Below are 22,453 nucleotides of genomic sequence, written 5' to 3'. Positions count from 1 at the left end.
TGATTAATTCTAACCTCACAACCATGCCGGGTTATGATGACATGGGGCGGATTGATTTCTTCATAGGAGTCTCCTCGTAAATGCAGCATCGTCTTCCAATGATTAACAGTGGGACTGTGTTTTTTGGGACACTTCAAGCTGATGCTTTGTGTGGCAGAGTTGCTGTGTAACCGAAGGAATCGCAGTTGGACAACATCGAGATCTTTGTACTTCAACTATGGAGCACAATAATCAGAGAAATACACTTATTGAGATAACTGCCACTCTTAATAATGAAAAACGAAATTAGTAATTTACCTTGAAGCCTTTGTGAAGCTCACTAAACCACATTTTGGATCTGTCCACTGATGATGGCCACACTCCTGAAATCTTACAAAATGATTACCACAAGTATAGTATTATTTGTAGATGTTGCTGTACTCTGTGTCTGTGTCCATGGCTCTGTTGTTCATACGTGGATTACTCAATTAGCTGTTTTTGGTTATTGACACGATTTAGGATTGTTTCTTTCTTCAAAACTCATCTGAGAGTTTTTGTCATAGCAACAGGTCTGGTAGCTCAAACCTGCTCAGGAGCAGCAGCTTATTTCATATAAACAGGATTAGATTGGGTCATTTCAAGCAAAGGTAATAATGAAAGTATACCGAATGCTGATATTTTCTTACAGTAGTAGCTAGATTATATATAGGGAAAGCAGTATATAATATACAGTACAGTGCTCAGCATTTATGAGTACACCCCTCACAAATCTATCTTTTAAATAAAAGCTCTACAAAATTATATTTGTGCATATACATTAGATTAGTCAGTACTGAAGCCAAATCTGGAGCTTATTCAAAAAAATAACTTACGATAATGGTTCAAAAACTAGTACAACCACATTTGTTATAGAAAAATTATTAATACAAATTTTTAAATAAGAGAAAAAATCAAAAATCAAGAGAAACTTAAGAACTGAAAACTTTAACTGAAATTTTGTAGGTTGTAATTTACTTTGCAATATTTTGCTTGAATTTAATTAGTATTATATTTAATTTCTAAATATGTTTGGTGACTTTAACAAATCAGTTTTTGAAAATTGATATTTGCATCCATTTCTCAGTGAATATATGCAATGTATTTTGGTGCATTTAAAACACACACACACACACACACACACACACACACACACACACACACACACACACACACACACACACACACACACACACACAAACACACACACATAATAGGTGTTTATGCAATACATGACGAAATAAAAGCCAAACGATACAAACCAGTACTGTTTTAAGATACCGGCCCAGCTTTAGTACAGTTTCTGTATGATAATAGACATGGCCAATATATATATATATATTTTTTTTAAGGAAAGGAATGACAATTTATGCAGTCATGCACATGCTTTGACAGCTAATATGGCGGTAATTTGATGCTTGGAAAAAAGTTACAGACACCTTTACCAATATCAAAATGCTTTTTTGATGTAAAATTAATTTAAACAGCCATTTACTAAGAAACATCAACATGCCTACTAAAATAAAGAAAATCCGCTCTAAAAGTAAAACTAAATAAATTGCTAAATATTCTTGGCACATGAATGTGTAAAGCCTGCAGCCCACAACAAATGTGGAAAGTTATTGCGTATCATATTTAACAAACACTACGAATTTTATATAATTTTGCTCACATGGATAATTGAATGTTTATCACATGATGTTATTACACTGCTGTGCCGTCAGCCAATCGTTGCATTGCTGATCATGATTTCGAGGATCGATAGATCAGTCCTTCACAACACACGCAGCAATCTCAGACAAGTTCATCCAGACATTTTATTCTGATTCACAACCTTGTTTGAAGAACCAAATTAGCCAGATATCAGTTATCCCGCTTAAAAGATCCATGATTTGCCAAATCATCTTAGATCATTTAAGCAAAGTACAAAGAACGGACCCTGTGTCTATATATTATTGTTGTGTGTATAAGTTATTAATGCCAAATCTTTTTTTATATATTCTGTTTCTGTAATATTGAAATTTTTAAAGGTATAGATCACCCAACAATAATAATTTGCAGTTAATTTACTCACTCTCAGGCCATCAAATATGTACATGAGGTTTTTCTTCAGTAGAACAATAAATATGTTTGTTTGTTTTAAAATGTGTTGATTCATAAAATAAAAGTGCACTTGGAGAGTCAAAAAACATATATAGGCCAAACAAAAGTAATACTGGTGTCTCCTGATGATACACTGAGGTCTTATGAATCAATGCAATTGGTCTGTCTAAGAGAATTAATACTAGTTCACTTTTTAAGACCTGAATATATCATCAGGTGCTACAGTTATTTATGTAGTTTTACATGTATTTATTGCCATTCATTTGGGTGGACCATGCCTTTTGTCACACTTTTGGCGATCTCAGAGACAAAAATATTACTTTACTTGAGTTAGAGTCATCAAAGAAGATTGACAAAATGTAAACTTACATTAGATTGGACAGGAGACACACAAGTTAGACCACCGGCAGTAAAATTACAGAAGACTCGGAGAGCATCAAAAGGACATCCGTGGTTAGGATCGACATAGTAGTGTCCTATGAACACAGGTGCACAGTGAATTCCAAATATCTTTCTGTATGATTTCTTTACCACTTAAAAATCCGGCAATATATGCAAATCACATGTATGACATACAATATGCGTCCATTTATGGCCATATATCGGATTTCCAAATGAGATGGTTTTTTGCTCACCGTCTCTGAGGTGAGGCTGGATGAGACTCAGCTCTCTGCATGAGGATGCTGGGTTGTCTTTAGTGCCTTGTAAGTGGCTGTTTTCCTCAATCCAATCATCAAAGTTATCAAATCGCAACATTCTAGATAATGCTTTCTGAAAAGAATATGCAAAAATATTGGATAAAAAAATAGGCCATATGATTTAACTTGGGTCTTTCTGCTAGCAGACCACTCATTTATCTTAACTCTAATTGACACAAAAAGTTTTTGAGGTTGAATGCTTGGATACAGACATTTTGTGATCCTCTTCTCTGAGGGGGGGTATGAGGTCCTGGTTTCACCTGGCTGACAATACCTGGTTTTCCCTTGTAAAAAAACACATAGAATAGATAAACAGACATATAACATTTGAAATTAAATAATCACAGACCAAGCAAATCTGTGTTTAAAAGATGTCTAAACATTTTGGCTAAACATGGCTAAATTTGGGCTGTCAGGGAAAACCTAATAGACATCCTAAAGTCTTCAAATAGACAGATGGGACAGACTTCCCATACGCAGTTTGTTCTTGTCTATTTGATGGTCTGTTTTGGACTGTTGTTAGATGTTTATTATATTTTCACAGACAGCACAGATTTTGCCTTGTTTTAGCCTAATATATTTATTTTTGGACATCATTTATATGTATTTTAGATGCAAAAAAACTTGCTGTGTATAAAATGAACAATATTGACATTATTAGGCAAAATATACTACTTACAGGTCGTCCTCTTTGACCTTTCACACCTTTTTGCCCAGATTTTCCCTGAACTCCTTTTATTCCCTGTTGACATAAACAACAAATAAGGAGGTACACACAAATTTAATATATATTTACTGACTGTAGCATTTATTGTTTCAAATAAATATTAGCATCATTTATTAAAACACACTTTTAACACTGACATTCATCCCTCCATTATATATTTAAACAGTAAGACTAATAAAAAATGTATAAAACTAGTAAAATACTGTTGTGTGTTTTCCACTTATTTGATTAGTGATTTTTACAAAAGTGCATAATTTTAAATATTTATCATTCATTTTTAAATTTATTATTATTTTTTTTTTACAAAATATTAAACAATTATTTCAGTTTTAAATCAAAATATGCATTTCACATTATCGTTTCAACCTGACCCTATTGTAAATTGTCTTTTCCATACACAACTGGTCACTCTGACTGCAATGACACCGGTATCTGTACCTACCTGGTTCAGGTACAGGGTAAAGATAAGCAGAGCTATATAAATGACTTAATCACACCTGCAATTTCAGTACACACCTTCCTTCCAGATAGACCCTGCGGAGCAAAACGAGAATCTGTCTAATATGTGCCAGTGTTCTGAAGTATAAAGATAGTCAATGAGTTCACAAACAGACGTACAGGTGAACCAGGAAGTCCTTTTCCACCAGGACGCCCACGAGCACCAGATTCACCCTGTAACAAACAAAACATTTATGAAAAAAGAAATTAATAGTTGTAGTACATATGTGCACACTGTACTTAAGACAGTAATTTACCTTAATGCCTTTTGGTCCAGGGCGCCCTTTGTAGCCTGGAGTACCTTGATTTCCCTGCAAGACGAAGAAAAACATTCATAAAGCACTTAAAAACCCTTTTTTTTTTAAATGTGCTGCCATTGTTTTACTGAAACTTACCTTTACTCCTGGTGGTCCAATGGGCCCTTGCAAACCTGTTATACCAACTTGGCCCTGTGAATTGCATTAACAATTAAATAGCAAATCCATATTAGTATTATTTATTATATTTATATTTGCTTTAATAAAAACAAGTTTAGATATGTCCACCTGTCTGGTGTTGTAGACGTATGTGTCACCATGTGAGGCATAAAAATAGGACGTGGGTTTGGATATAGTTTTTTGACAACACTTCATTATTATTGTTCATTTATTCGTTTGCTGGAAGTTAAAACTAAATTTAGAAATAGTTTGGAAACAAATCTTTGTGCTTAACAAAAAAAATAAAATATGTAGGCTAATGGATGTCTTTAGTGGACTGTGTACAACACCGTTTCCTTATCCACCAAAGTAAATGAGTAATGAGTAAAAGTAACATAAAAAAAATTAAAGAGGCCGATTGGAGGAGGCTCGTTCTTTATCCTCGCCCAGATGGTTTGTTTAACTGTTTTCTCACAAGTGAAGCATTCAGTTTTCCACTTACAAAGTTCGCCATGTAAATAGCAAATGTGCCATGGCGTGACAACTGTCTCTTAAAGGGAATGGCGGATGAGACTCTGATTAGTTTAAAGCAAGTTATTTTCAAAACACACCCATAATTCATTAAGAGAATAAGCACAACCCTGTTAGACCATGTGTTGGGCGCAAACCGTATTTTGCTTAAAATAGCAAAAGGGGATTCGGATATGCCCTTAATGCTTTTGCTCCATGCGCTTTAGACTTTGCGTCTAGATTGTTAAAATAGAGCCCATAGTGTATAGTAAATATAGAAAGAGATACAATAATACCATTGTTCCCTTCTGTCCGTCATCTCCCTTTTTACCTTGAAGTCCTGGAATACCCTTTAAGTGAACAAACAGTAGACAATTAAATCCTCGTGGACTGTTGAAGGCAAAACAAAAAACTTTAGTTTATTACCTTTGGTCCTATTGGTCCAGAAGGCCCTGTTTTCCCTTTCAGTCCAATAGAGCCCTGTGGTGAATGTCATTAAACTGCAGTAGGAAACTTTTCTTTTTTTTTAAAGTCAGAATGGCAATTACCTTTGGTCCAGCAGGACCTCGACTCCCTTGCAAACCTGGTATTCCTGTGGCTCCCTGTGAATGAGTATTGAAACTATGCCAAAAATAATAACAATATTTTATAACTGACACATTTTTCATGCCTGTACAAAACAAGCTTACTTACAGCACTACCTTGCAGACCTGGTCTCCCTGGACGTCCTCTGAATCCAATATCACCCTGCAAGTTTATGTAAACATTCACTTAACAGTACCTGTACAATAGGCTAGTGGGTACTCACTTCTGTGCTAAATCTGTCATCCAGGATGTCATTCTAATGAAGGAATATAAGATTTATAAGCAATCTGACTGATTTTACATGGGCTAAATCTCACATAAATAACGCAAAAGGCCCTAATAAACATAGCAATGATAAATTTGACATTTTATTCATTATAAAATAAGATCAAGCTACTCACTGGGTCCCCTTCGGTTCCTATAACTCCCAGCAGTCCATCTGTTCCACTGCGTCCCTAAAATGAAGTTAGATTAAGAGAAAACTTTGACACAATCATTAAAAACTCAAAAAGTTTTAGGATCTGTATTGGGGATACTTGCTGGCTTCCCAGGAAAACCGCGAATGCCGTGTTTCCCTTTTGGCCCTTGAGGTCCCTAGTGAACAAATAAATCCAATGCATGCATTTTTATTGGTTTGTGTTGGCAAAATATGAAGTAATACAATCTAAGCTGCTGGTAATCACAATCATAAAAGCCTGAAAAACTCACTGGCTTTCCTGCAACACCTTTACTTCCTCTCCTTCCTGGAAATCCCCTTGTTCCCTGTGTGAAAGGATCATGAAATGTTTTTAATGTGTTGGCAGGCATTCAGTATATTTAGTAGCATATTATTCTCAAAATATCTTCTGAACTATTGAGTAACTGGCCTTTGGCCCTGGTAGACCCTTGACTCCTTTTTTCCCTGGAGCTCCTAAGGATCCTTGTTTCCCCTTTGGTCCTTGAGGACCCACAGCTCCTGGCTGACCCACATGGCCCTAAAAATAAAACCCACAGATGACCGTTCAAACGTGCTAACACTGTAATTTAGTAACAACTGTGAGTTTTGTCTCAAAGGATTTATAATCATGCAGAAAAAGGCTTAAAATGTGCTTCATAAGAACTAATATGCAAGTTTACAAGCATCTAGTTTAAAGTGAGTATTAGTCTCTATACTAAAATGTTAGCATACACTTTACTACATGCCAAAGTGAAATGTCTTTGTCTTTGTTTTAAAGGTTTATGAAATTAAAATGAGGTCTTTTTAAGAATATCTATTAGCTAGTGTGTTCATGTTAATTTGTGTTCAGAAAATATAAAACTGATATAAACATCTAAAGTTTGCAGTTTTTCAACTTTTGCTTCCTCATGCTTCAGGTTTCTCATTAATTGATATTTTTGAAATGCCCTGCCCCCTTTAAGATGCAACTCATTTTTCATTTGATGTGCTTGAGTTCAACCATTCTCACTGGCAGAGCTGTGATAAAACCAAATGCTATTAGCTGTTTTTTTTTCAAGGGGAGAGCTACTCGATGTACCACCCTCTCTTAATTTTTTCACTTAAGATTACGTCAAACGTAGAATAAAAAAAATCACATTTCAAAGCACTTCACAGAACTTTCAATAGCAAAAGCCTTATGTTTTGTTGTTTGTATTGGAAATAAATGAGGATGTAAAGTGTATCTCACCACTCTGCCTTGTTTTCCAGGCTCTCCTTTCTTCCCAATTAGACCTATTGCACCCTGTAACAACATATACAATTCAGGTCAGTTTTGCCAGATATTTTATTTTATAATGCATGCACCACCAAAGGTAAGTACATACAACTGATCCGATCTTCCCAGGGCCCCCTGAACTCCCTTTAAGTCCAGGCTCTCCCTACAGTGCACAAAAAAGTTAATTTAATTACTCGATTAAAGATGTAAGTTAGTGTGATGTATGTCATTGCATATTATTTCTATAAATATGGTACCAAAATAATAAATAACAAGCAAAAAAACATACTTTTGGCCCATGTTTTCCACTTTGTCCACCAAATCCTTCTTTTCCAGTCAAACCCTACATTTAGATGAAACATAAATCTGTAATGGGTATCTCAAAAAATACAATACCTCAAATATAGTAGTCCAAACTTACTGGCAATCCTATAACACCACTTGGACCTATTGGCCCTGTTGTCCCTGTCTCACCCTATATGTAAAAAAAACTGTAAATATGACCATGTATTTCTTCAATAGCTTCATCGTGCATAAAGAAGGGCGAGGCACTCACAGCAAGTCCAGGTAGACCTTTGTCACCTTTATCTCCACCTTCTCCCATGTTTCCACCAGGACCGTACTGTCCTACTAATCCGGATTGACCTCTTACACCTGGATGACCCTAAATATTCACAAACCCACAGAAAACATAAAACAACAAGAATGTGCAACACATTATCTCTTGCACCAAAACACATATGCAATCCTCATCAAAAAAATCCTCACTTTTTCACCAGAGGATCCAGGATCTCCCTTCTGCCCTGGAGCACCGCTCATTCCCTGACAAAAACAAACACACAACATCTTTTTCACAAGTTTACACCATGTGTAAATATTCTTATAAATGCCCAAAGTGTTTTTGAACCAGGATGTGTATTTGAAGTGCTACAGCCTGATGGAATTTGCACTTTTCCATCTGAAACCTGAAGGGCGCGACATGTTTTTCAGGTGCACTTAGTTGAAAACATCTCAACCTTTCAGAATACCACAAGCGTACCAAGAGTCACGTGAGAAGAACTGACCAATCAGCTTCATACTTTGTGAAGTTTATTTAAAAACTAATTTCGAGAGGATCACGTGCTTATGATTGTTCTCAGCTGTTCCAGCATCAGCTCATGATAACTCGCTATAAATAACTAGAGTTTTTCTTATCTCAATACCTTCGTCTTGTAGAACACCGAATCCTGCCAAAACCAAGCAGCAACTCTCAACAAAATTACCTACCATTATGGAAAACAACTACAACAACAACAATAACAATACCAACAATGACCTTTCCAGCCACCCAACCAACAACTTCAACCTCTTAGAAGAAAGCGATCTCCCCGGATCGACAGTGGTGGCGGCCCAACAACACCCAGCTCCGCACGGTTCTCAAGACGAGCCTGTGAAGCAAGCAAGAGGTCGCCGCTTGACACGCTCCTCAACTGTCAGAATACACCTTTAAGCATCGCCAACACCTTCCACTTCAAGACACCAAAACATTACACCCACCTCTTCATATGTCTCATCCTCCTCCTCCACCTCCGTCCACCCAGCCAAGTGAATTACAGTCACAAAACTCCACAAGCTACTCTCTGATCTCGGCGTCTACGCTCCATGTCATCTCAATAAACTGGAACTCTTTAGACTACCTCTGCATAGGCCCTTACTCTCCCAGTTCCGACTTCCACGGGCTCCCCCTAGCTTCTCTCCAGAGTCTCGACTCCCGCAGGAGTAACTCCCAGCCCCTCCCTTGCCAGTTATCCAGACCCGTGAAGTCTGTTTAAAATTTCGCTCCAGCAGGAGCCTCTCTCCTCAAACATCTTCCACAATATTATATCCAGCAGCTGGATATAGCATTGATCTATGCTTCTTGGGCGGTTCCTTCAATTGTTCTCCTCGCGTTTGCGTGGGTTTTCCCCGGGTTCCCTGGTTTCCTCACACAGTGCAAATAACATGCACCCTAAGTAAATTGAACACACAAAATTAAAACTATAGTCAAGCTCTTAGCGAGGACACCTCTCCTCAGTCATCTATATCCGTCATTTAGCTAGAAATAGGACAGGGGAATTCATCGAGATCTACCTGAGTTCAAACTCCCTTCTCGCCCTGCAAATGGGAGGGAGCCCAGGGCTCAAGGATCTCATAAGTTCTCTCCCAAGACAGCATGCCAAACAAGTGTGAACTCTTGAAGTATGGATTATACACATTTTGGTGGACTAATTGCTTAACTAATACAAACTCAGAACACTCAAACACTGCAGTGCATATTAATTTTCTCAGTAAAACTCAGTAAAAGTCTTTCAGTCATTTAAAGTATTAAAAAAAAATCCAACACTTAATCATCTTACATCTCTTCCTTTTGGTCCTTTCACTCCAGATAGTCCTTGATTTCCACTCTCTCCTTGGATTCCCTTTGGGCCATGATCACCAACAGAACCTTCTTTACCCTTTTCACCCTGCAACCAACAAATCTGTCCTGTTTATCATTTACAGCACATAACACATAACACAATATACATGTATGCAATGGAGTTGGCAAACATGCAGCATGGAAGTATTTGTACGTACAGACAACCCTTTACTTCCTGCTGGTCCGGCTGGTCCAGTTTCACCTACTGGGCCCTAAAAAAATATAAAATCTGAAAAGTTTGGGGTCTGTATACGTATATGTTCTTTTATTCATTAATTTTCCTTCAGCCTAATCTATTTATTCATCAGGGGTCACCACAGCGGAATGAACCGCCAACTTATCCAGCATATGGATGCCCTTCTAGATGCAACCCAGTACCCAGTGCAACATCTATACACACTCATTCACACACATACGCTATGACCAATTTAATTTATTCAATTCCCCTATAGTGCATGTGGACTGTGGGGGAAACCCGAGGACCCAGAGGAGACCCGTGTGAACACAGGGAGAACATGCAAACTCCATACAGAAATGCCAACTGGCCCAGCTGCGACTTGAACCAGCAACATTTTTGCTGTGAGGGGATAGTGATAACCACTGAGCCACCATGTCACGTTCGTTTGATGTTTTTGAGAGAATTGTTTTATGCTCACAAATAAATTTATTTGATCAACACACAGTAAAAACAGAAAGATTGTTACATTTTAAAAAAACGCAATTGTTTTCCTATTTTTACATTTTTTAAATATATTTTTACAATTTTAAACAATAATTACTCCAGTTTTTAGTGTCAATATCTTTAAAAATCATTGCAATATGCTGACTTTATGCTCAAGAAACATTTCTTATCGCTATATGCTGAAAACTAGTCGTGCTGCTTAATGTTTTTGTGGAAACCTGATTTTTGTTTTTTAAGATTCTTTTATACCAAATGTTAAATTAGGAACACATAGCCACACCTCAAACCAGTCTGGTTGATTTGTTTGTTTATCATTATTTTTTTATTTTGAGAGTTAAGTAGAGAAGGTGGGTGCCATTTTTGTTTTGAATTAGTTTTCTCCTGTTAATGACAGTGAACGGAGTTAATATAGTTTATGCTGATGTATTTTAGTTTTTTTCTTCGTTTCAGATTAGCAAGAGATCATCTTAGGAGCTAGCTTAATTTTTGCCCCCTTCTGAGTTAATACCCTGTTTTCTTTGTTATATTTGATTTTATGTTAAAACTTTTTTTTTATTTGACCTTGTTGTTAAGTCTCCAGCCATTCTGTTTGAGAAGATGAGAGTTTTCTCTTTTTCCAGCCGTTGCACATCACCCATCATCATTCAGTTATTTTTTTTTTTTTTGTTGAGGTTAAACCAGATATTTAGGAGAATCTAAGCAAACTGTCTTTAAACACAATACATAAACTTTGGTAAAATCAGATATTAACTGATTAAGGCATGACCATAAATAAGATTTATAAGCAATATACCTCCTCACCATCGATACCAGCAACTCCCTTCAATCCACTGTCTCCTCTCAGTCCCTTTGGAAAATATTTTTAAAACTAGTAAGTACAGTGTGAGAGAACTCGTCATCAAAAATGAAGATAAGAAAAGAAAAAAATACAGCCTACTTTATTGCCTTTGTCTCCTTCAGGCCCGATGGGTCCAAGAGGTCCATCTTTACCCTGAAAGAGAGAGAGAGAGAGTCAATCAATACTCCATTAGTTTCCAAATGTGAGAGGTTACACACTCTCATAACAATGAGTTGAATAGAGTAACATCACATACTGGATACCCTGCTACTCCATGGGGCCCGGGCAGGCCTGGTGGCCCTTGATGTCCTTCTAGTCCCCGCACACCTGTCTCACCCCACTGGCCTATGTTTCCCTGTAGCCCCTTCAGAAGATAGCATTCACAGATATTTCATGATTTCTAGACAGGTCTTACATGTAGTATTATTGTTATACTTTTCCATTAGTGCTGCTTCCAAAATATATATATATATATATATATATATATATATATATATTTTTTTTTTGTAAAGCAAAAGTATGTCTTTCTTCTTTTAGACAAAGACAATTGGAGTTTTGTTATATTAATATTAAAATCCTGACTTTTCTCAGCTTTGTAATGGCAGAACAATTTTGAAGCATCCACCATAAAAGTAATCTAAATAACTGGGTGGGTTAACAAACGCCTTCTGAAGTGAAGCAATGGGCTTTTGTAAGAAAAATATCCATTGAGTAAACTATTCCTTTTAATCATTATAAGCCATAAGGCAAACCAGCCTGGCACAAATGTGAATTGTGACAAACATAAAACAGATTTACATCCCAAAAGTATGGTATATGAAAACTAGACACAAAAGTACAAGACTGTGCACTTTAATTAGGGTAAGAACAACAATTATATGAAGCATTGTGAACACAAATGAATAATGACAGGGACATATAACACTACACTGTAAAACCCCAAAATTTCCGGTAACTCAAACCATTTGAGCAAAACGATTGCAACAAACCATTTAAGTTCAAAAACTAATCCTAATGAGTACTGTAAACGTAATCCATTTGAGTAAACGAAGCAATCAGAGAACAGTAAAACCCAATAAATGAAGAGAACTTAAATCAATTGAGTATTGTAAAACCCAATAAGTTAAGGCAACTCAAACCATTTGAGGAAACCGATTGCTACAAACCATTTGAGTTAAAAAAAAAAAAAAAAATCTATATGAGTACTGTAAACTTGAGGTATTTAATTAAGTCATTACCTTTAATGCTGAGTTCAAAACTCTTTTCAAATGAGTAGAATTAACTTTCAGTCAATTTTAAGTTAACTACACTTATTTTATTTGATAACGTTAACTGTTGGGTTTTACAGTGTATCTACAGACACATATTAAAAATTATTGCAATGTATATATACGAATAATCTAAGATTGAGAACAAAATGAGACTCGATTATATCATGGTGGTCTTTACTGTGAAAGGCGGAGCTAATTATGTCTCTTCTCTCTGATTGGTGGAAGTAGTTTTTAAATACATTTGTTAAAAAAAGTAAGTAAACAATTAGGTTTTACAAAGGCACATCTTCAGTCTTTAAAGGTTTATTCTTATTGTAAAAAATCTATTTCACTATGGAGAAAATGAAGCATTATGGAACCTGACAAAAGATTGGAAAAAAGTTTGTCTTACTGGAGGTCCCATGTAGCCTTTCCCTCCTCCTATACCTCGAGGACCCTAGATATTAAAATAGATAGATTTCAACCAAGACTTTTATTTATTGCTCATGAATTAAAATTACATTATATATAATAGGCACTCACTGGCTGACCAGGCTTTCCTTTTGGCCCCTCAGGGCCAATTTTGCCCTAAAACCACATGAAAAAGTGTATTTGGATACAGATTGCAAGGAAATAAGTGACAGATGATCATATGGCTTGTGAATCAAATGATGTTTGGTTTAAATACAAGAATTAAAGGACATTACCTGCGGCTAACTATAATTAAACATGGCTAATGTTCAAAGATGTTTGTTGCACTAAAGTTTGTCATCATATTTAGGGATTTATTATCACATGACATGACTGCTACAGTTTACGAAACCACTAACCTTTTCTCCGGGTTTACCATGAAGCCCTACTGAACCCTCTTTGCCTTTAACACCCTGAGAAAAACAGACCACAACATGTTGCATTATTAAACACCCTATTAAAACTGAACTAGCCATTTAAAATGGATCCAAAGTGCAATAAAGACCACCGAAGAAAAGAAAATCTCCGAAATTGGAAAGAATTTAGTCTGGAGAACTGGGTGTCATGTAATATATCAATTGTTTGGAATTTTATGAAATCATTCCTTACACTGATTCCAGGTTTTCCGGGTTTGCCAGTAAGTCCTCGGCTCCCTGTTTCCCCCTATTTAATAGCAGTCACAGGTCATATTCTTAGACATTAATGTCAGAACGGACAGTTTGAAAATTTTGTCAATTAGGAAAGGAAAATAAGCTAACTTTTTTTCCAATGGGACCTTGAATTCCTGGTGCGCCAGGCTTTCCCTGTAAACCCTGTTCAGAGATCAAATTTAATCAGCTGTGTTGTCCATGCAGCAATGGCTAACAAATGCATAAAAGAAGAAGATACCCGGGGTCCTCGATGTCCTCTGTCTCCATTTGATCCCAATAGTCCAGTTGATCCCTGTAACACAATTTAAAAATAACTTTTTGCTAATGAAAAAAGAAGGGGAAAAAAAGAGTATTTGGGGCTCTTACATGTGCACCTTGAGTGCCGTCAGGTCCTCGACTGCCTGAAACACCCTGCAGACCCTAATTGATAACAAACCGAGCTAGATAATCCACTTTAACATGTACTGTAGTTAAGCAATGTCATGTTTAATATGCATATACTGCTGGAGTATGACATACATTTGACTGACCACTAGGGAATTTGATATACCTTTCGGCCTTTAGATCCAGTCCCTCCAGGCACTCCTGGTCTACCCTGTTCCATAGTAAAATAAAAACAATGTCAGCAACCTGCTTTAGTGGGTTGATCAGGCCTTAAATGTGATTGTCTAAAATAATCCTGATCAAAGAAATGAGAATAGCATGGACAACAGTTATTTGTCAAGATATAGTTTTTAAAAATGAAATTGATTTGTTATTGATTCAATTTCTTTCACATAAAATACAGACATTACTTTGATTTTATTCAGCACGAAAACTAAAATATTGCTGTTAAATGCAGTTTATGTCCAGTCTTTAAAGAACTTTCAACTGCTTTAAACTTGACAGGAAACTTGTTCAAGCGCTCAAATAAAAAAGGCTTTCTACTTGTCGCCAAGGAGGACACCGGCACCCAAAAACATGGCGGCCCAACTCAACCTAAACAGAATGTGAAGAGAAGCGCACAGTAGCTGCTTATGAGGCCCTTTATATATCGCGTCTTTTGCGTGCATGTGCATATTGAGAGCACATATTGCATGCGCTGGCATTTCCCAGACGCACCTAGATAAAAACCGTCCCGTGACAAGAACTGACCGATCAGCTTTATACTTTGAAATACACACATTTCGGTAGACTAATTACCTCAGACAAACACAGAACAGTCAAAGACTGCAGTGCTTTTTCATACTATGGATGTCAATGATTACAGGTATCCAGTTTTCTTATTTTGTGCAAAAAAAAAAAGACAAACAGGTGAATAATGCGAGAATGTCAAGCTGCTGTGATCAACCCTTGGTAATGTTTTTCAGAGGATATTAAAATTACTGAAAGAGCTGCAGTTTACTTTGTATTTTTATATGTATATTTTATGTTTTAAAAGTAACTTCAAAGTAATCAGTAATCTGATTATTTATTACATTAAGTAATCAGTAATGTAATCAGATCACAATGTTCCAGTAGTAATCAGTAATTTGTAATCTATTACTTTTTAAAAGTAACTTTTTTTGAAGTAACACTGCAAACAAATATACTGTTCTATGTCTTATATTTAATGTTTTTATATAATCATATTTTATTTACTGAATACTATCTATTAATAATATTTTTTATTAAACACAAATAGCATTTATTACATCTGTATTGACTGAATTAAATTAAGAGTCAAAAATAAAACCAATAATTTAATAGTATTGAAATGGGTGCTTGTAAATCAGAATCAAATCAAATCAAATCAAATCAAATCAAATCAAATCAAATTAAATTAAATTAAATTAAATTAAATTAAATTAAATTAAATTAAATTGAATTGAATTACATTAAATTAAATTAAATTAAATTAAATTAAATTAAATTAAATTAAATTAAATTAAATTAAATTAAATTAAATTAAATCAAATTAGGGTATTTAAATCATTATCCATCTCTATATTCTAATATATTTAAAAAGTAATGATTTGATGTACAAGGGAACCTTAATACCAGGCTCTCCTTCAGGTCCTTGGTCTCCTGATTCTCCCATTTCTCCCTACAAAACAAACACTTAGAATAGCTTAAAATGAATCTACTCAAACTTTTGTGTTGTCCTCGCTCTTGTAACTATGACAAAGTTCATGAAATAAAAGCTTACCAAAGGACCTGGAAAACCTGAAAATCCTCCTTGGCCAATCCGACCCTTTTAAAGTAGAAAGCTATTTTAATGTATTGTTGATTATGTATGCAAAATCTGATATATAACATTTGTCAACATCATCTGTCACCTTATCACCTCGTGGTCCAGGGACACCTTGGATACCAGGTGAACCCCTTTCCCCCTAAAGATGCCATTTAGATATGATTACTGTGTTTGTCTTGCATTGCAACACATTTTGGCAAATATCTTTGACATTAGTACCTTAGGTCCATCTTGTCCCTGTCTGCCAGGCTCTCCAATAAATCCATCATTGCCCTGAAGAAACAAAGCAATGCTTTGGCTATATGTGTTCTGTTTTTAACCAGATAAAAAACACCTGTTTCTCACCGTGGGTCCTGGTAAACCAGCAGGTCCATTAGAACCAGTCTCTCCCAATACCCCGGACTGGCCTCCTCTACCTCTGAAGCCTTGTTTACCTGGCAGACCTGCAGCACCCTGATGAAAACAAACCACACATAAACAAAGATGCATTCGCTATTCGCTTGCTCAACATTTACTTATTAGTTTTCCAATCCTCCAATTATTAACTTATTTATGTTTCATTATTCTGAGGACAGCATTTATCTGGCTATGCATAAGTATTGTTTACTTGGCCAGAATTGTTGTAAATAGTTCAGTGAACTCACTTGATCTCCCTTTTGGCCAGATTCTCCTTTCATTCCACGACGTGCTTTTAAACCCTGAAGGTTTCAAGCAAAGACAACAAGAAAAAATTTCACAAAAGGTAGCTTCTCTTAGTTTGGGCAGCACAATGTGATTAAAAATTCCGTTTGGGATTATTGTGACAAGTGCTGTAGCCTGCTGTGATTTTATTAAACTGTTACATAATAAATATTTAATACCTCATAATTCTGTTGTTAGAAATCAATCAACAACTTATCAAGCATTACATATTTATACAAACAGAGGGAAATGTAGATGAATGACAACATACTGAAAATGCTCAATGTATATTTAAACTAAAATTCTAAATGTGTACAACATAATGTAATAAATCATAATAAAAGTGTTTAGAAACAATCAGACGTCTAACATATTAAGGAGCTGTTTGAGGTAATCTTACTGGATCACCTGAGGGTCCAAGATTTCCTGGTTTTCCAATGGCACCCTAAAACAAAAAAAAGTGGCTCTGAGCTTTGTTTTATTATCATAGAAGCAAATGAAATGGAGTAACAAAAAATTTTGAATAAATTAAAAGAGATTGTAAATAATTCATAACTCTTCATTAAGAGTGAACCGCAGGCTTACTTTTATACCCGGTGGTCCTGGACCTCCAATGCTTCCCTCAATTCCTACATCTCCCTGTTTCAATAAGAAATACATTTCATAATTAGAGTTCAACTGTGTATATAATTTACAAGTTTTCGGAATATAATATTGGATGCACATACACGCTCTCCTTTTTGACCTGGTGGTCCATCACCTCCTGGTTTTCCCTGAAGAGATTTAATAAGATAAGCAGTTATAGTTTGAGAGAGGAAGGAAAGAAAAACACACTCAGTGACTATACCGAATTTCAGATTGATTTAACAACTAGGTTGTATTCAAGTGTTTTCAACATCATTGATCACAATGCAGAGGTTAGCACTGTCACCTCAGAGCAAAAAGGTTGCTGGTTTGATTCCTGGCTGGGACAGTTGGCATTTCTGTGTGAAGTTTGCATGTTCTCCCCAGTCCAAAGACATGCGCTATGGAGGAATTGGATAAACTAAATTGGCCGTAGTGTGTCTGTTTATGGGTGTTTCCCAGTACTGGATTGCGGCTAGAAAGGGCAGCTGCTGCGTAAAAGATTAGCTAGAATAGTTGGCGGTTTATTTCACAGTGTGCGACCCTTAAAAAATAAAGGACTAAGCCGAAGGAAAATGAATGAATGAATAAATACAATGTTCATTCACACTAATTGGCCACTTTATTAGGTACACTTTGTTAGCACCAAGTTGAACTCGTAGCATAGATTCAACAAGGTACTGGAAACATTTCTCAAAGATTTTGAACTATTGTACACGGTTACATCAGGCAGTTGCTGTAGATTTGTGATCTGCACATCCATGATGCAAATCTCCCATTTAACCATATCCTAAAGTTGCTCTATATTAAACTGAACCTACGTTTACATGTGTTACCCAACACTTGAGCAGCAACAACACTACAGTGTACTCCATTATCGTTGAGTATGTCTGTTTGCACTAGACTACACTTCCCTAATTACGCATTATGCACAAGCATGATGGCATCGTTTTCATAGACTCAAGTTTTGAGGTGTTTTCATAGACACAACAACAGCAGAATCTTCAAAAGTGTACTCTTTGTAACCCATTTTCAGATTTATGTGCATTAAGTCACAAAAAAAGCCATTGTCATGTAAATAAAATAAAAGGTTTTAGGCTGAAGATGCTGTTGTGTAAATGCTTTGTGACATGCGGTGCTATTCTGCTGGAAGAAATCATCACAAAATGGGTAGACTGTGGTCATAAAGAGATAGATACTGTTCAGCATCATTATTCAAACAGACTGGGGCGTTTAAACTGTGATACATTTCAACTGAAGGACCCAAAATGTGCCAAGAAAATTGCCATTACACCATTAGCAGCCTGAACTATTAACAAAAGGCAGGGCGGAAGCATGCTTTAATGTTGGTTAGATCAAATTCTGACCCTAAAATGTCATGCTATGAAGTGCATAGTGAATGTATGTCTACATATGTCCAAACTAGAACAATTTCTTGTAATATAAGACAATGAGAGGTCTTGTTCAGAACGGGGCTTAACCAGAATAAAACATTCATGTAAAGGTAATGACAAAACATAAATACATTCAAGAAATACTGTATGTTAAAATGTACAGTAAACACAGCACCTGCGGTCCAAGAGCACCCAGAATACCAGTAACACCATCATGCCCTTCCTCTCCCTGAAATTTGTAACAAACAAGCTATTAGAATATATAAAGTAAATAAATCTATTGGAAATAAAATACTGACTTTACACTGGAAAAATAATTACTGGTTTGCCAGGTGGTCCCCTTGGCCCAATCTCGCCTAGAAGTCCCTGTGAAGAGAATTACAATTCAGATTTCACAGGTTTTAGTTCATGAATTTCTATGGCTTTCCTTTAATAAGAGGGCTTGTAAATAGCAAAGTGTTTCTTACAGGAGGTCCGCTGACGCCTGGAACTCCCTTCAGCCCTCTCGGCCCTGTGTGTCCCTTTAATAGTTAAAAATTGAGTTATGAACATGACAAATTGAGATGTCATATTTGGATAAATTAAGTTTTGTAACATACTGGTGGTCCTGGTGATCCTGTGAATCCAATACCCCCTTTCTGTCCCTGGGAAGGAGATCATTACAGAAATAAAATGACCAGTTTGCTAATCATTTTTATATGGTTGAGTCAAATAAAATGACATACAGATGCACCAGGTGGCCCCATGAATCCCCGTGGTCCTCTGGGTCCGGGCAGCCCCTGTTGTTGTTGTTTTATGCATGTTATAAAAATGTTTTGACCTTGTAAATTCTTTATGTACAACCACCACAGACCTTTTCATTAATATATACTGTATATTCAAAAGTTTGAGGTCAGTATGTTTTTTAATGAATGCTCATTCAGGAAGGATACTTGTGTGAAAGATATTTTTTCTCTTTTCATTAAAGAGAACTTATTATGCAAAAATCCTTTATTAAGAGTAGCAGTGTGTTAATATAGCCAGCCTATAATCATAAAAAAAACTATTAATCACTTTTTTATAATCACACTTGTTTAAAAACACTCTCTAGGAACCCTTTGATTGACATTCCCTTTTTTTACATCATTGGGGAAAGCCCCGCCTATTAGGGACGCTCTCTCCCTCATTAGCATAAACAGCCCTGAGTGAGAAGCAGCCATCCACTATTATGCTGTGTTCACACCAGATACGACACATATAAATAATAATAAATAAATTGTAATTTCAAGAGTTCACACTTAGCTCATGACTTACGAAAGCTTATTTGGCATGCTCTCCCGGGAGAGAGCCCTGAGCTCAAGGGATCCTCGAGTCCAGGGCTCCCTCCCTTTGTGGGGCGAGGGGAGACTCAGGGCGATCTCAAACTCCCCCGCAGCTAAGGCCAAGGTGAAGTTCCTGAGAGCGAGACGACTAGAAAAAGAGACTTAGGTTTAAGTGGTCTATAATGCAGAGCATATTTAGGCTTTGAGAGAAAACCGAAACCACGGGGGAAACGTGCCAGCTCCACGCAGAGACACCAGATGCTCAAGTAAGGAGCCAGAGCCATTGGAATTCCTACTGGTTGCTGGGCCGCCGAGCCACCTATTTTGGATAAAGGTGGAAGAAGGGGGAGGATGGGGGTTTCTTCAGACGAAGATAGTTGTAAATGGAAAAGGAGGATATATATAGGAACTTGGGATCCTTTGATTGGAGGATCATGATTAGCTAATATGAGCCAGCTGGGTTAATCATGAGTGCGTACTCCTCTCGAAATTTTTATAAATTAAACTTCACTTTGCACGCAAATTGATGCGTGAACATTTTGAGTTTATTTGCTTCATTTGCGCGTCAAATGATTCATTGCTAAATAGCAAACATGGATTTTACTAAGAAAATAGCTGTGTTTGAGGCTTAAGGAAGGCTGAACAACAGCGTAGATTCGTTTGGTGCTGTGTCTAGGTCCACTAGATCCTTTTAGCAGTGCACCCAGCTCTGTGAGTTCATCAACTCCTCTAGAAACTGTACCTGGATGATGGAGGCTTTCAGCGGTGCTTCAGACTGAGCCCAGGCCAGTTTGATAAACTGTTGTCCTGCATGTGTCAGCAAGAGGATTTTCCTTCTGGACACCAACAACAGGCACTACGCCATAATCATGCCCCAAAAAGAACAAGCTCCTGATTGGTTAACGCAGTGCGAATGTCCACTGAAGTTCAGATTTTCTAACTTGAGTGATATGCGTGTTAATTGCGGCAATCACATCAAACGTGTCAAACACACAAAATGCTAAACTTGCAGCACTTAATTTGAGCAAAACACATCATTCGCACCGCAGGATATTTATTTGTGTCTTTGCATTGACTTAACATGTAAATCACTCGCACTTGACGCTTCATCCGCCTCTGGTGTGAACGCAGCATTAGAGTTTTCACACTGTACCTGCTGAAGATAATGTCAGCAACTGAGAGGATTATAAATGTCGAGTTTAGAAAAGGCATTTGATCAAAGCCTAAAAAGGGCGGATTCAAAGAGTTAGAAAAAAATGATTTGTGAGGTATTTTGAGCTTAAACTTTACATAAAATACTCAAGGGACATTAGAGACTTATGTTACATCTTGGTAAAAGGGGCATAGAAGATCCCTTTAATATTAATTATAATAATAATATATCTTCTCCAAGCACCAAATATCAAGAAAGCATCCTGAATGATCACTGAGGGCTGCAGTAATGACTACTAAAAATTTAGCTTGACAATTACATTCATGAATCCCATTTTAAATTATAAATGTAACCAAATGTACACTACATCTTATTTTAAACTATAATATTTTACAGTAGCTTTTAATGTATTTTAATCAAATGAATGAGGTTTTTTTTACAAAAACATAATGAAAAACCTTTATAATAATGATGCTGTGTAACAGTGGTGTACAGACAGAGGAATACAAATCTTGTAAATAAATCAGAAACAATCAGAAGCATTCTTTTGCTACTTACATTATATCCTATTACCCCAGCCAGACCCTTCTCTCCTTTCTTTCCCTAATAAAACAGAGTTGACCGGTCAATTTCATCATATGCACTTATAGTGGAAGTCTGAAAAGCAGAGGAAGCTTTGTACAGTACCTTCTCTCCTTTCATTCCTTGGGTTCCCTGAGGTCCTTTCTCCCCAAGATCACCCTAAACACATCAGTTACACTTGCCTTAAATTGGAATAGTGCAATATGCAGCGTAAAAGAATCAATTGCTTATTTTGCTTTACAGCTGATTTGTCGATAAACACCCTAAGGGATTTTATGCTTACGTTATGGTTAGGTACATGTGGACGTTCAACAGAATTGATTGTATTATCATGTAATGTGTTTAGTAAGAGTACTATGAAATCAATTAGTCAAAATATTTCCCAGATAAAGTGGATGAGAAATGGCAGAACATGACACATGGCGAAAGTTCAAATTTGTTGTAAAACTAAAGCTTTCAAAGACACTTACTGGCTTATTATGAAATTATCCATAGAAAAAGTCTGGTCATACTTCAATTCAATTCAATTCAATTCAACTGTTTATTGTCATGTGCACAGTAAGGAAACACGTCTCCCTGTACAATGAGATTCTTACTTTGCCGTCCACAGTGAAGTCATACACACAACATACACATCATACACAACATACACATAAATACACATATATACACAGAAGTGACTGAAGATTGATTGTAAAATGTAAGTTTGTAAATGTAATAAATATCTATGAAAGTAAACAATATGTAAACCTGATTTGAGTAATGAAACAGATGTAAACAGTGTACAGTGTTTTTTTTTTTTTTTATTGTGCTTATTATGCAAAAAGTGCCTAGTGCAATTGGATTATGTGCAAAAAAAGAATAAAAAATAAAATAGTGCAAAATGGGATGGAGTATGTAGTGTTGTACTGAGCAGAAAAAGAGACTGTTATGTG

The 22,453-nt window shown here is 36.3% G+C and overlaps 1 protein-coding gene across 1 annotated transcript in view; it reads right to left on the bottom strand.

The window, feature by feature from the left end:
- The window catches only part of si:dkey-21p1.3, a 46,798-nt gene that overhangs the window by 1,891 nt on the left and 22,454 nt on the right, over positions 1 to 22,453 (bottom strand). The window contains exons 12-64 of the mRNA XM_021478389.3: positions 21,624 to 21,677; positions 21,495 to 21,539; positions 19,208 to 19,261; positions 19,082 to 19,126; positions 18,950 to 19,003; positions 18,804 to 18,848; positions 18,658 to 18,711; positions 17,193 to 17,237; positions 17,050 to 17,103; positions 16,865 to 16,909; positions 16,428 to 16,481; positions 16,129 to 16,236; positions 16,003 to 16,056; positions 15,869 to 15,922; positions 15,739 to 15,783; positions 15,583 to 15,636; positions 14,122 to 14,166; positions 13,938 to 13,991; positions 13,810 to 13,863; positions 13,680 to 13,733; positions 13,531 to 13,584; positions 13,281 to 13,334; positions 12,994 to 13,038; positions 12,863 to 12,907; positions 11,457 to 11,564; positions 11,300 to 11,353; positions 11,156 to 11,209; positions 9,839 to 9,892; positions 9,619 to 9,726; positions 8,012 to 8,065; positions 7,800 to 7,907; positions 7,665 to 7,718; positions 7,533 to 7,586; positions 7,353 to 7,406; positions 7,217 to 7,270; positions 6,419 to 6,526; positions 6,261 to 6,314; positions 6,093 to 6,146; positions 5,954 to 6,007; positions 5,661 to 5,714; positions 5,516 to 5,569; positions 5,394 to 5,447; positions 5,264 to 5,317; positions 4,437 to 4,490; positions 4,299 to 4,352; positions 4,162 to 4,215; positions 4,060 to 4,077; positions 3,496 to 3,558; positions 3,029 to 3,100; positions 2,754 to 2,889; positions 2,488 to 2,594; positions 298 to 369; positions 15 to 215 (exon numbers count right to left, since the gene is read on the bottom strand). Of these exons, the coding sequence (XP_021334064.3) occupies positions 15 to 215; positions 298 to 369; positions 2,488 to 2,594; positions 2,754 to 2,889; positions 3,029 to 3,100; positions 3,496 to 3,558; positions 4,060 to 4,077; positions 4,162 to 4,215; positions 4,299 to 4,352; positions 4,437 to 4,490; positions 5,264 to 5,317; positions 5,394 to 5,447; positions 5,516 to 5,569; positions 5,661 to 5,714; positions 5,954 to 6,007; positions 6,093 to 6,146; positions 6,261 to 6,314; positions 6,419 to 6,526; positions 7,217 to 7,270; positions 7,353 to 7,406; positions 7,533 to 7,586; positions 7,665 to 7,718; positions 7,800 to 7,907; positions 8,012 to 8,065; positions 9,619 to 9,726; positions 9,839 to 9,892; positions 11,156 to 11,209; positions 11,300 to 11,353; positions 11,457 to 11,564; positions 12,863 to 12,907; positions 12,994 to 13,038; positions 13,281 to 13,334; positions 13,531 to 13,584; positions 13,680 to 13,733; positions 13,810 to 13,863; positions 13,938 to 13,991; positions 14,122 to 14,166; positions 15,583 to 15,636; positions 15,739 to 15,783; positions 15,869 to 15,922; positions 16,003 to 16,056; positions 16,129 to 16,236; positions 16,428 to 16,481; positions 16,865 to 16,909; positions 17,050 to 17,103; positions 17,193 to 17,237; positions 18,658 to 18,711; positions 18,804 to 18,848; positions 18,950 to 19,003; positions 19,082 to 19,126; positions 19,208 to 19,261; positions 21,495 to 21,539; positions 21,624 to 21,677 (3,342 nt within the window). The remainder of the gene's footprint in view (positions 1 to 14; positions 216 to 297; positions 370 to 2,487; positions 2,595 to 2,753; positions 2,890 to 3,028; positions 3,101 to 3,495; positions 3,559 to 4,059; positions 4,078 to 4,161; positions 4,216 to 4,298; positions 4,353 to 4,436; positions 4,491 to 5,263; positions 5,318 to 5,393; positions 5,448 to 5,515; positions 5,570 to 5,660; positions 5,715 to 5,953; positions 6,008 to 6,092; positions 6,147 to 6,260; positions 6,315 to 6,418; positions 6,527 to 7,216; positions 7,271 to 7,352; positions 7,407 to 7,532; positions 7,587 to 7,664; positions 7,719 to 7,799; positions 7,908 to 8,011; positions 8,066 to 9,618; positions 9,727 to 9,838; positions 9,893 to 11,155; positions 11,210 to 11,299; positions 11,354 to 11,456; positions 11,565 to 12,862; positions 12,908 to 12,993; positions 13,039 to 13,280; positions 13,335 to 13,530; positions 13,585 to 13,679; positions 13,734 to 13,809; positions 13,864 to 13,937; positions 13,992 to 14,121; positions 14,167 to 15,582; positions 15,637 to 15,738; positions 15,784 to 15,868; positions 15,923 to 16,002; positions 16,057 to 16,128; positions 16,237 to 16,427; positions 16,482 to 16,864; positions 16,910 to 17,049; positions 17,104 to 17,192; positions 17,238 to 18,657; positions 18,712 to 18,803; positions 18,849 to 18,949; positions 19,004 to 19,081; positions 19,127 to 19,207; positions 19,262 to 21,494; positions 21,540 to 21,623; positions 21,678 to 22,453) is intronic.

This window comes from Danio rerio, chromosome 8, assembly GCF_049306965.1.
Source record: "Danio rerio strain Tuebingen ecotype United States chromosome 8, GRCz12tu, whole genome shotgun sequence".
In the NCBI taxonomy this organism is placed as follows: domain Eukaryota; kingdom Metazoa; phylum Chordata; class Actinopteri; order Cypriniformes; family Danionidae; genus Danio; species Danio rerio.
This window is presented reverse-complemented; position numbering and strand designations above follow the sequence as displayed.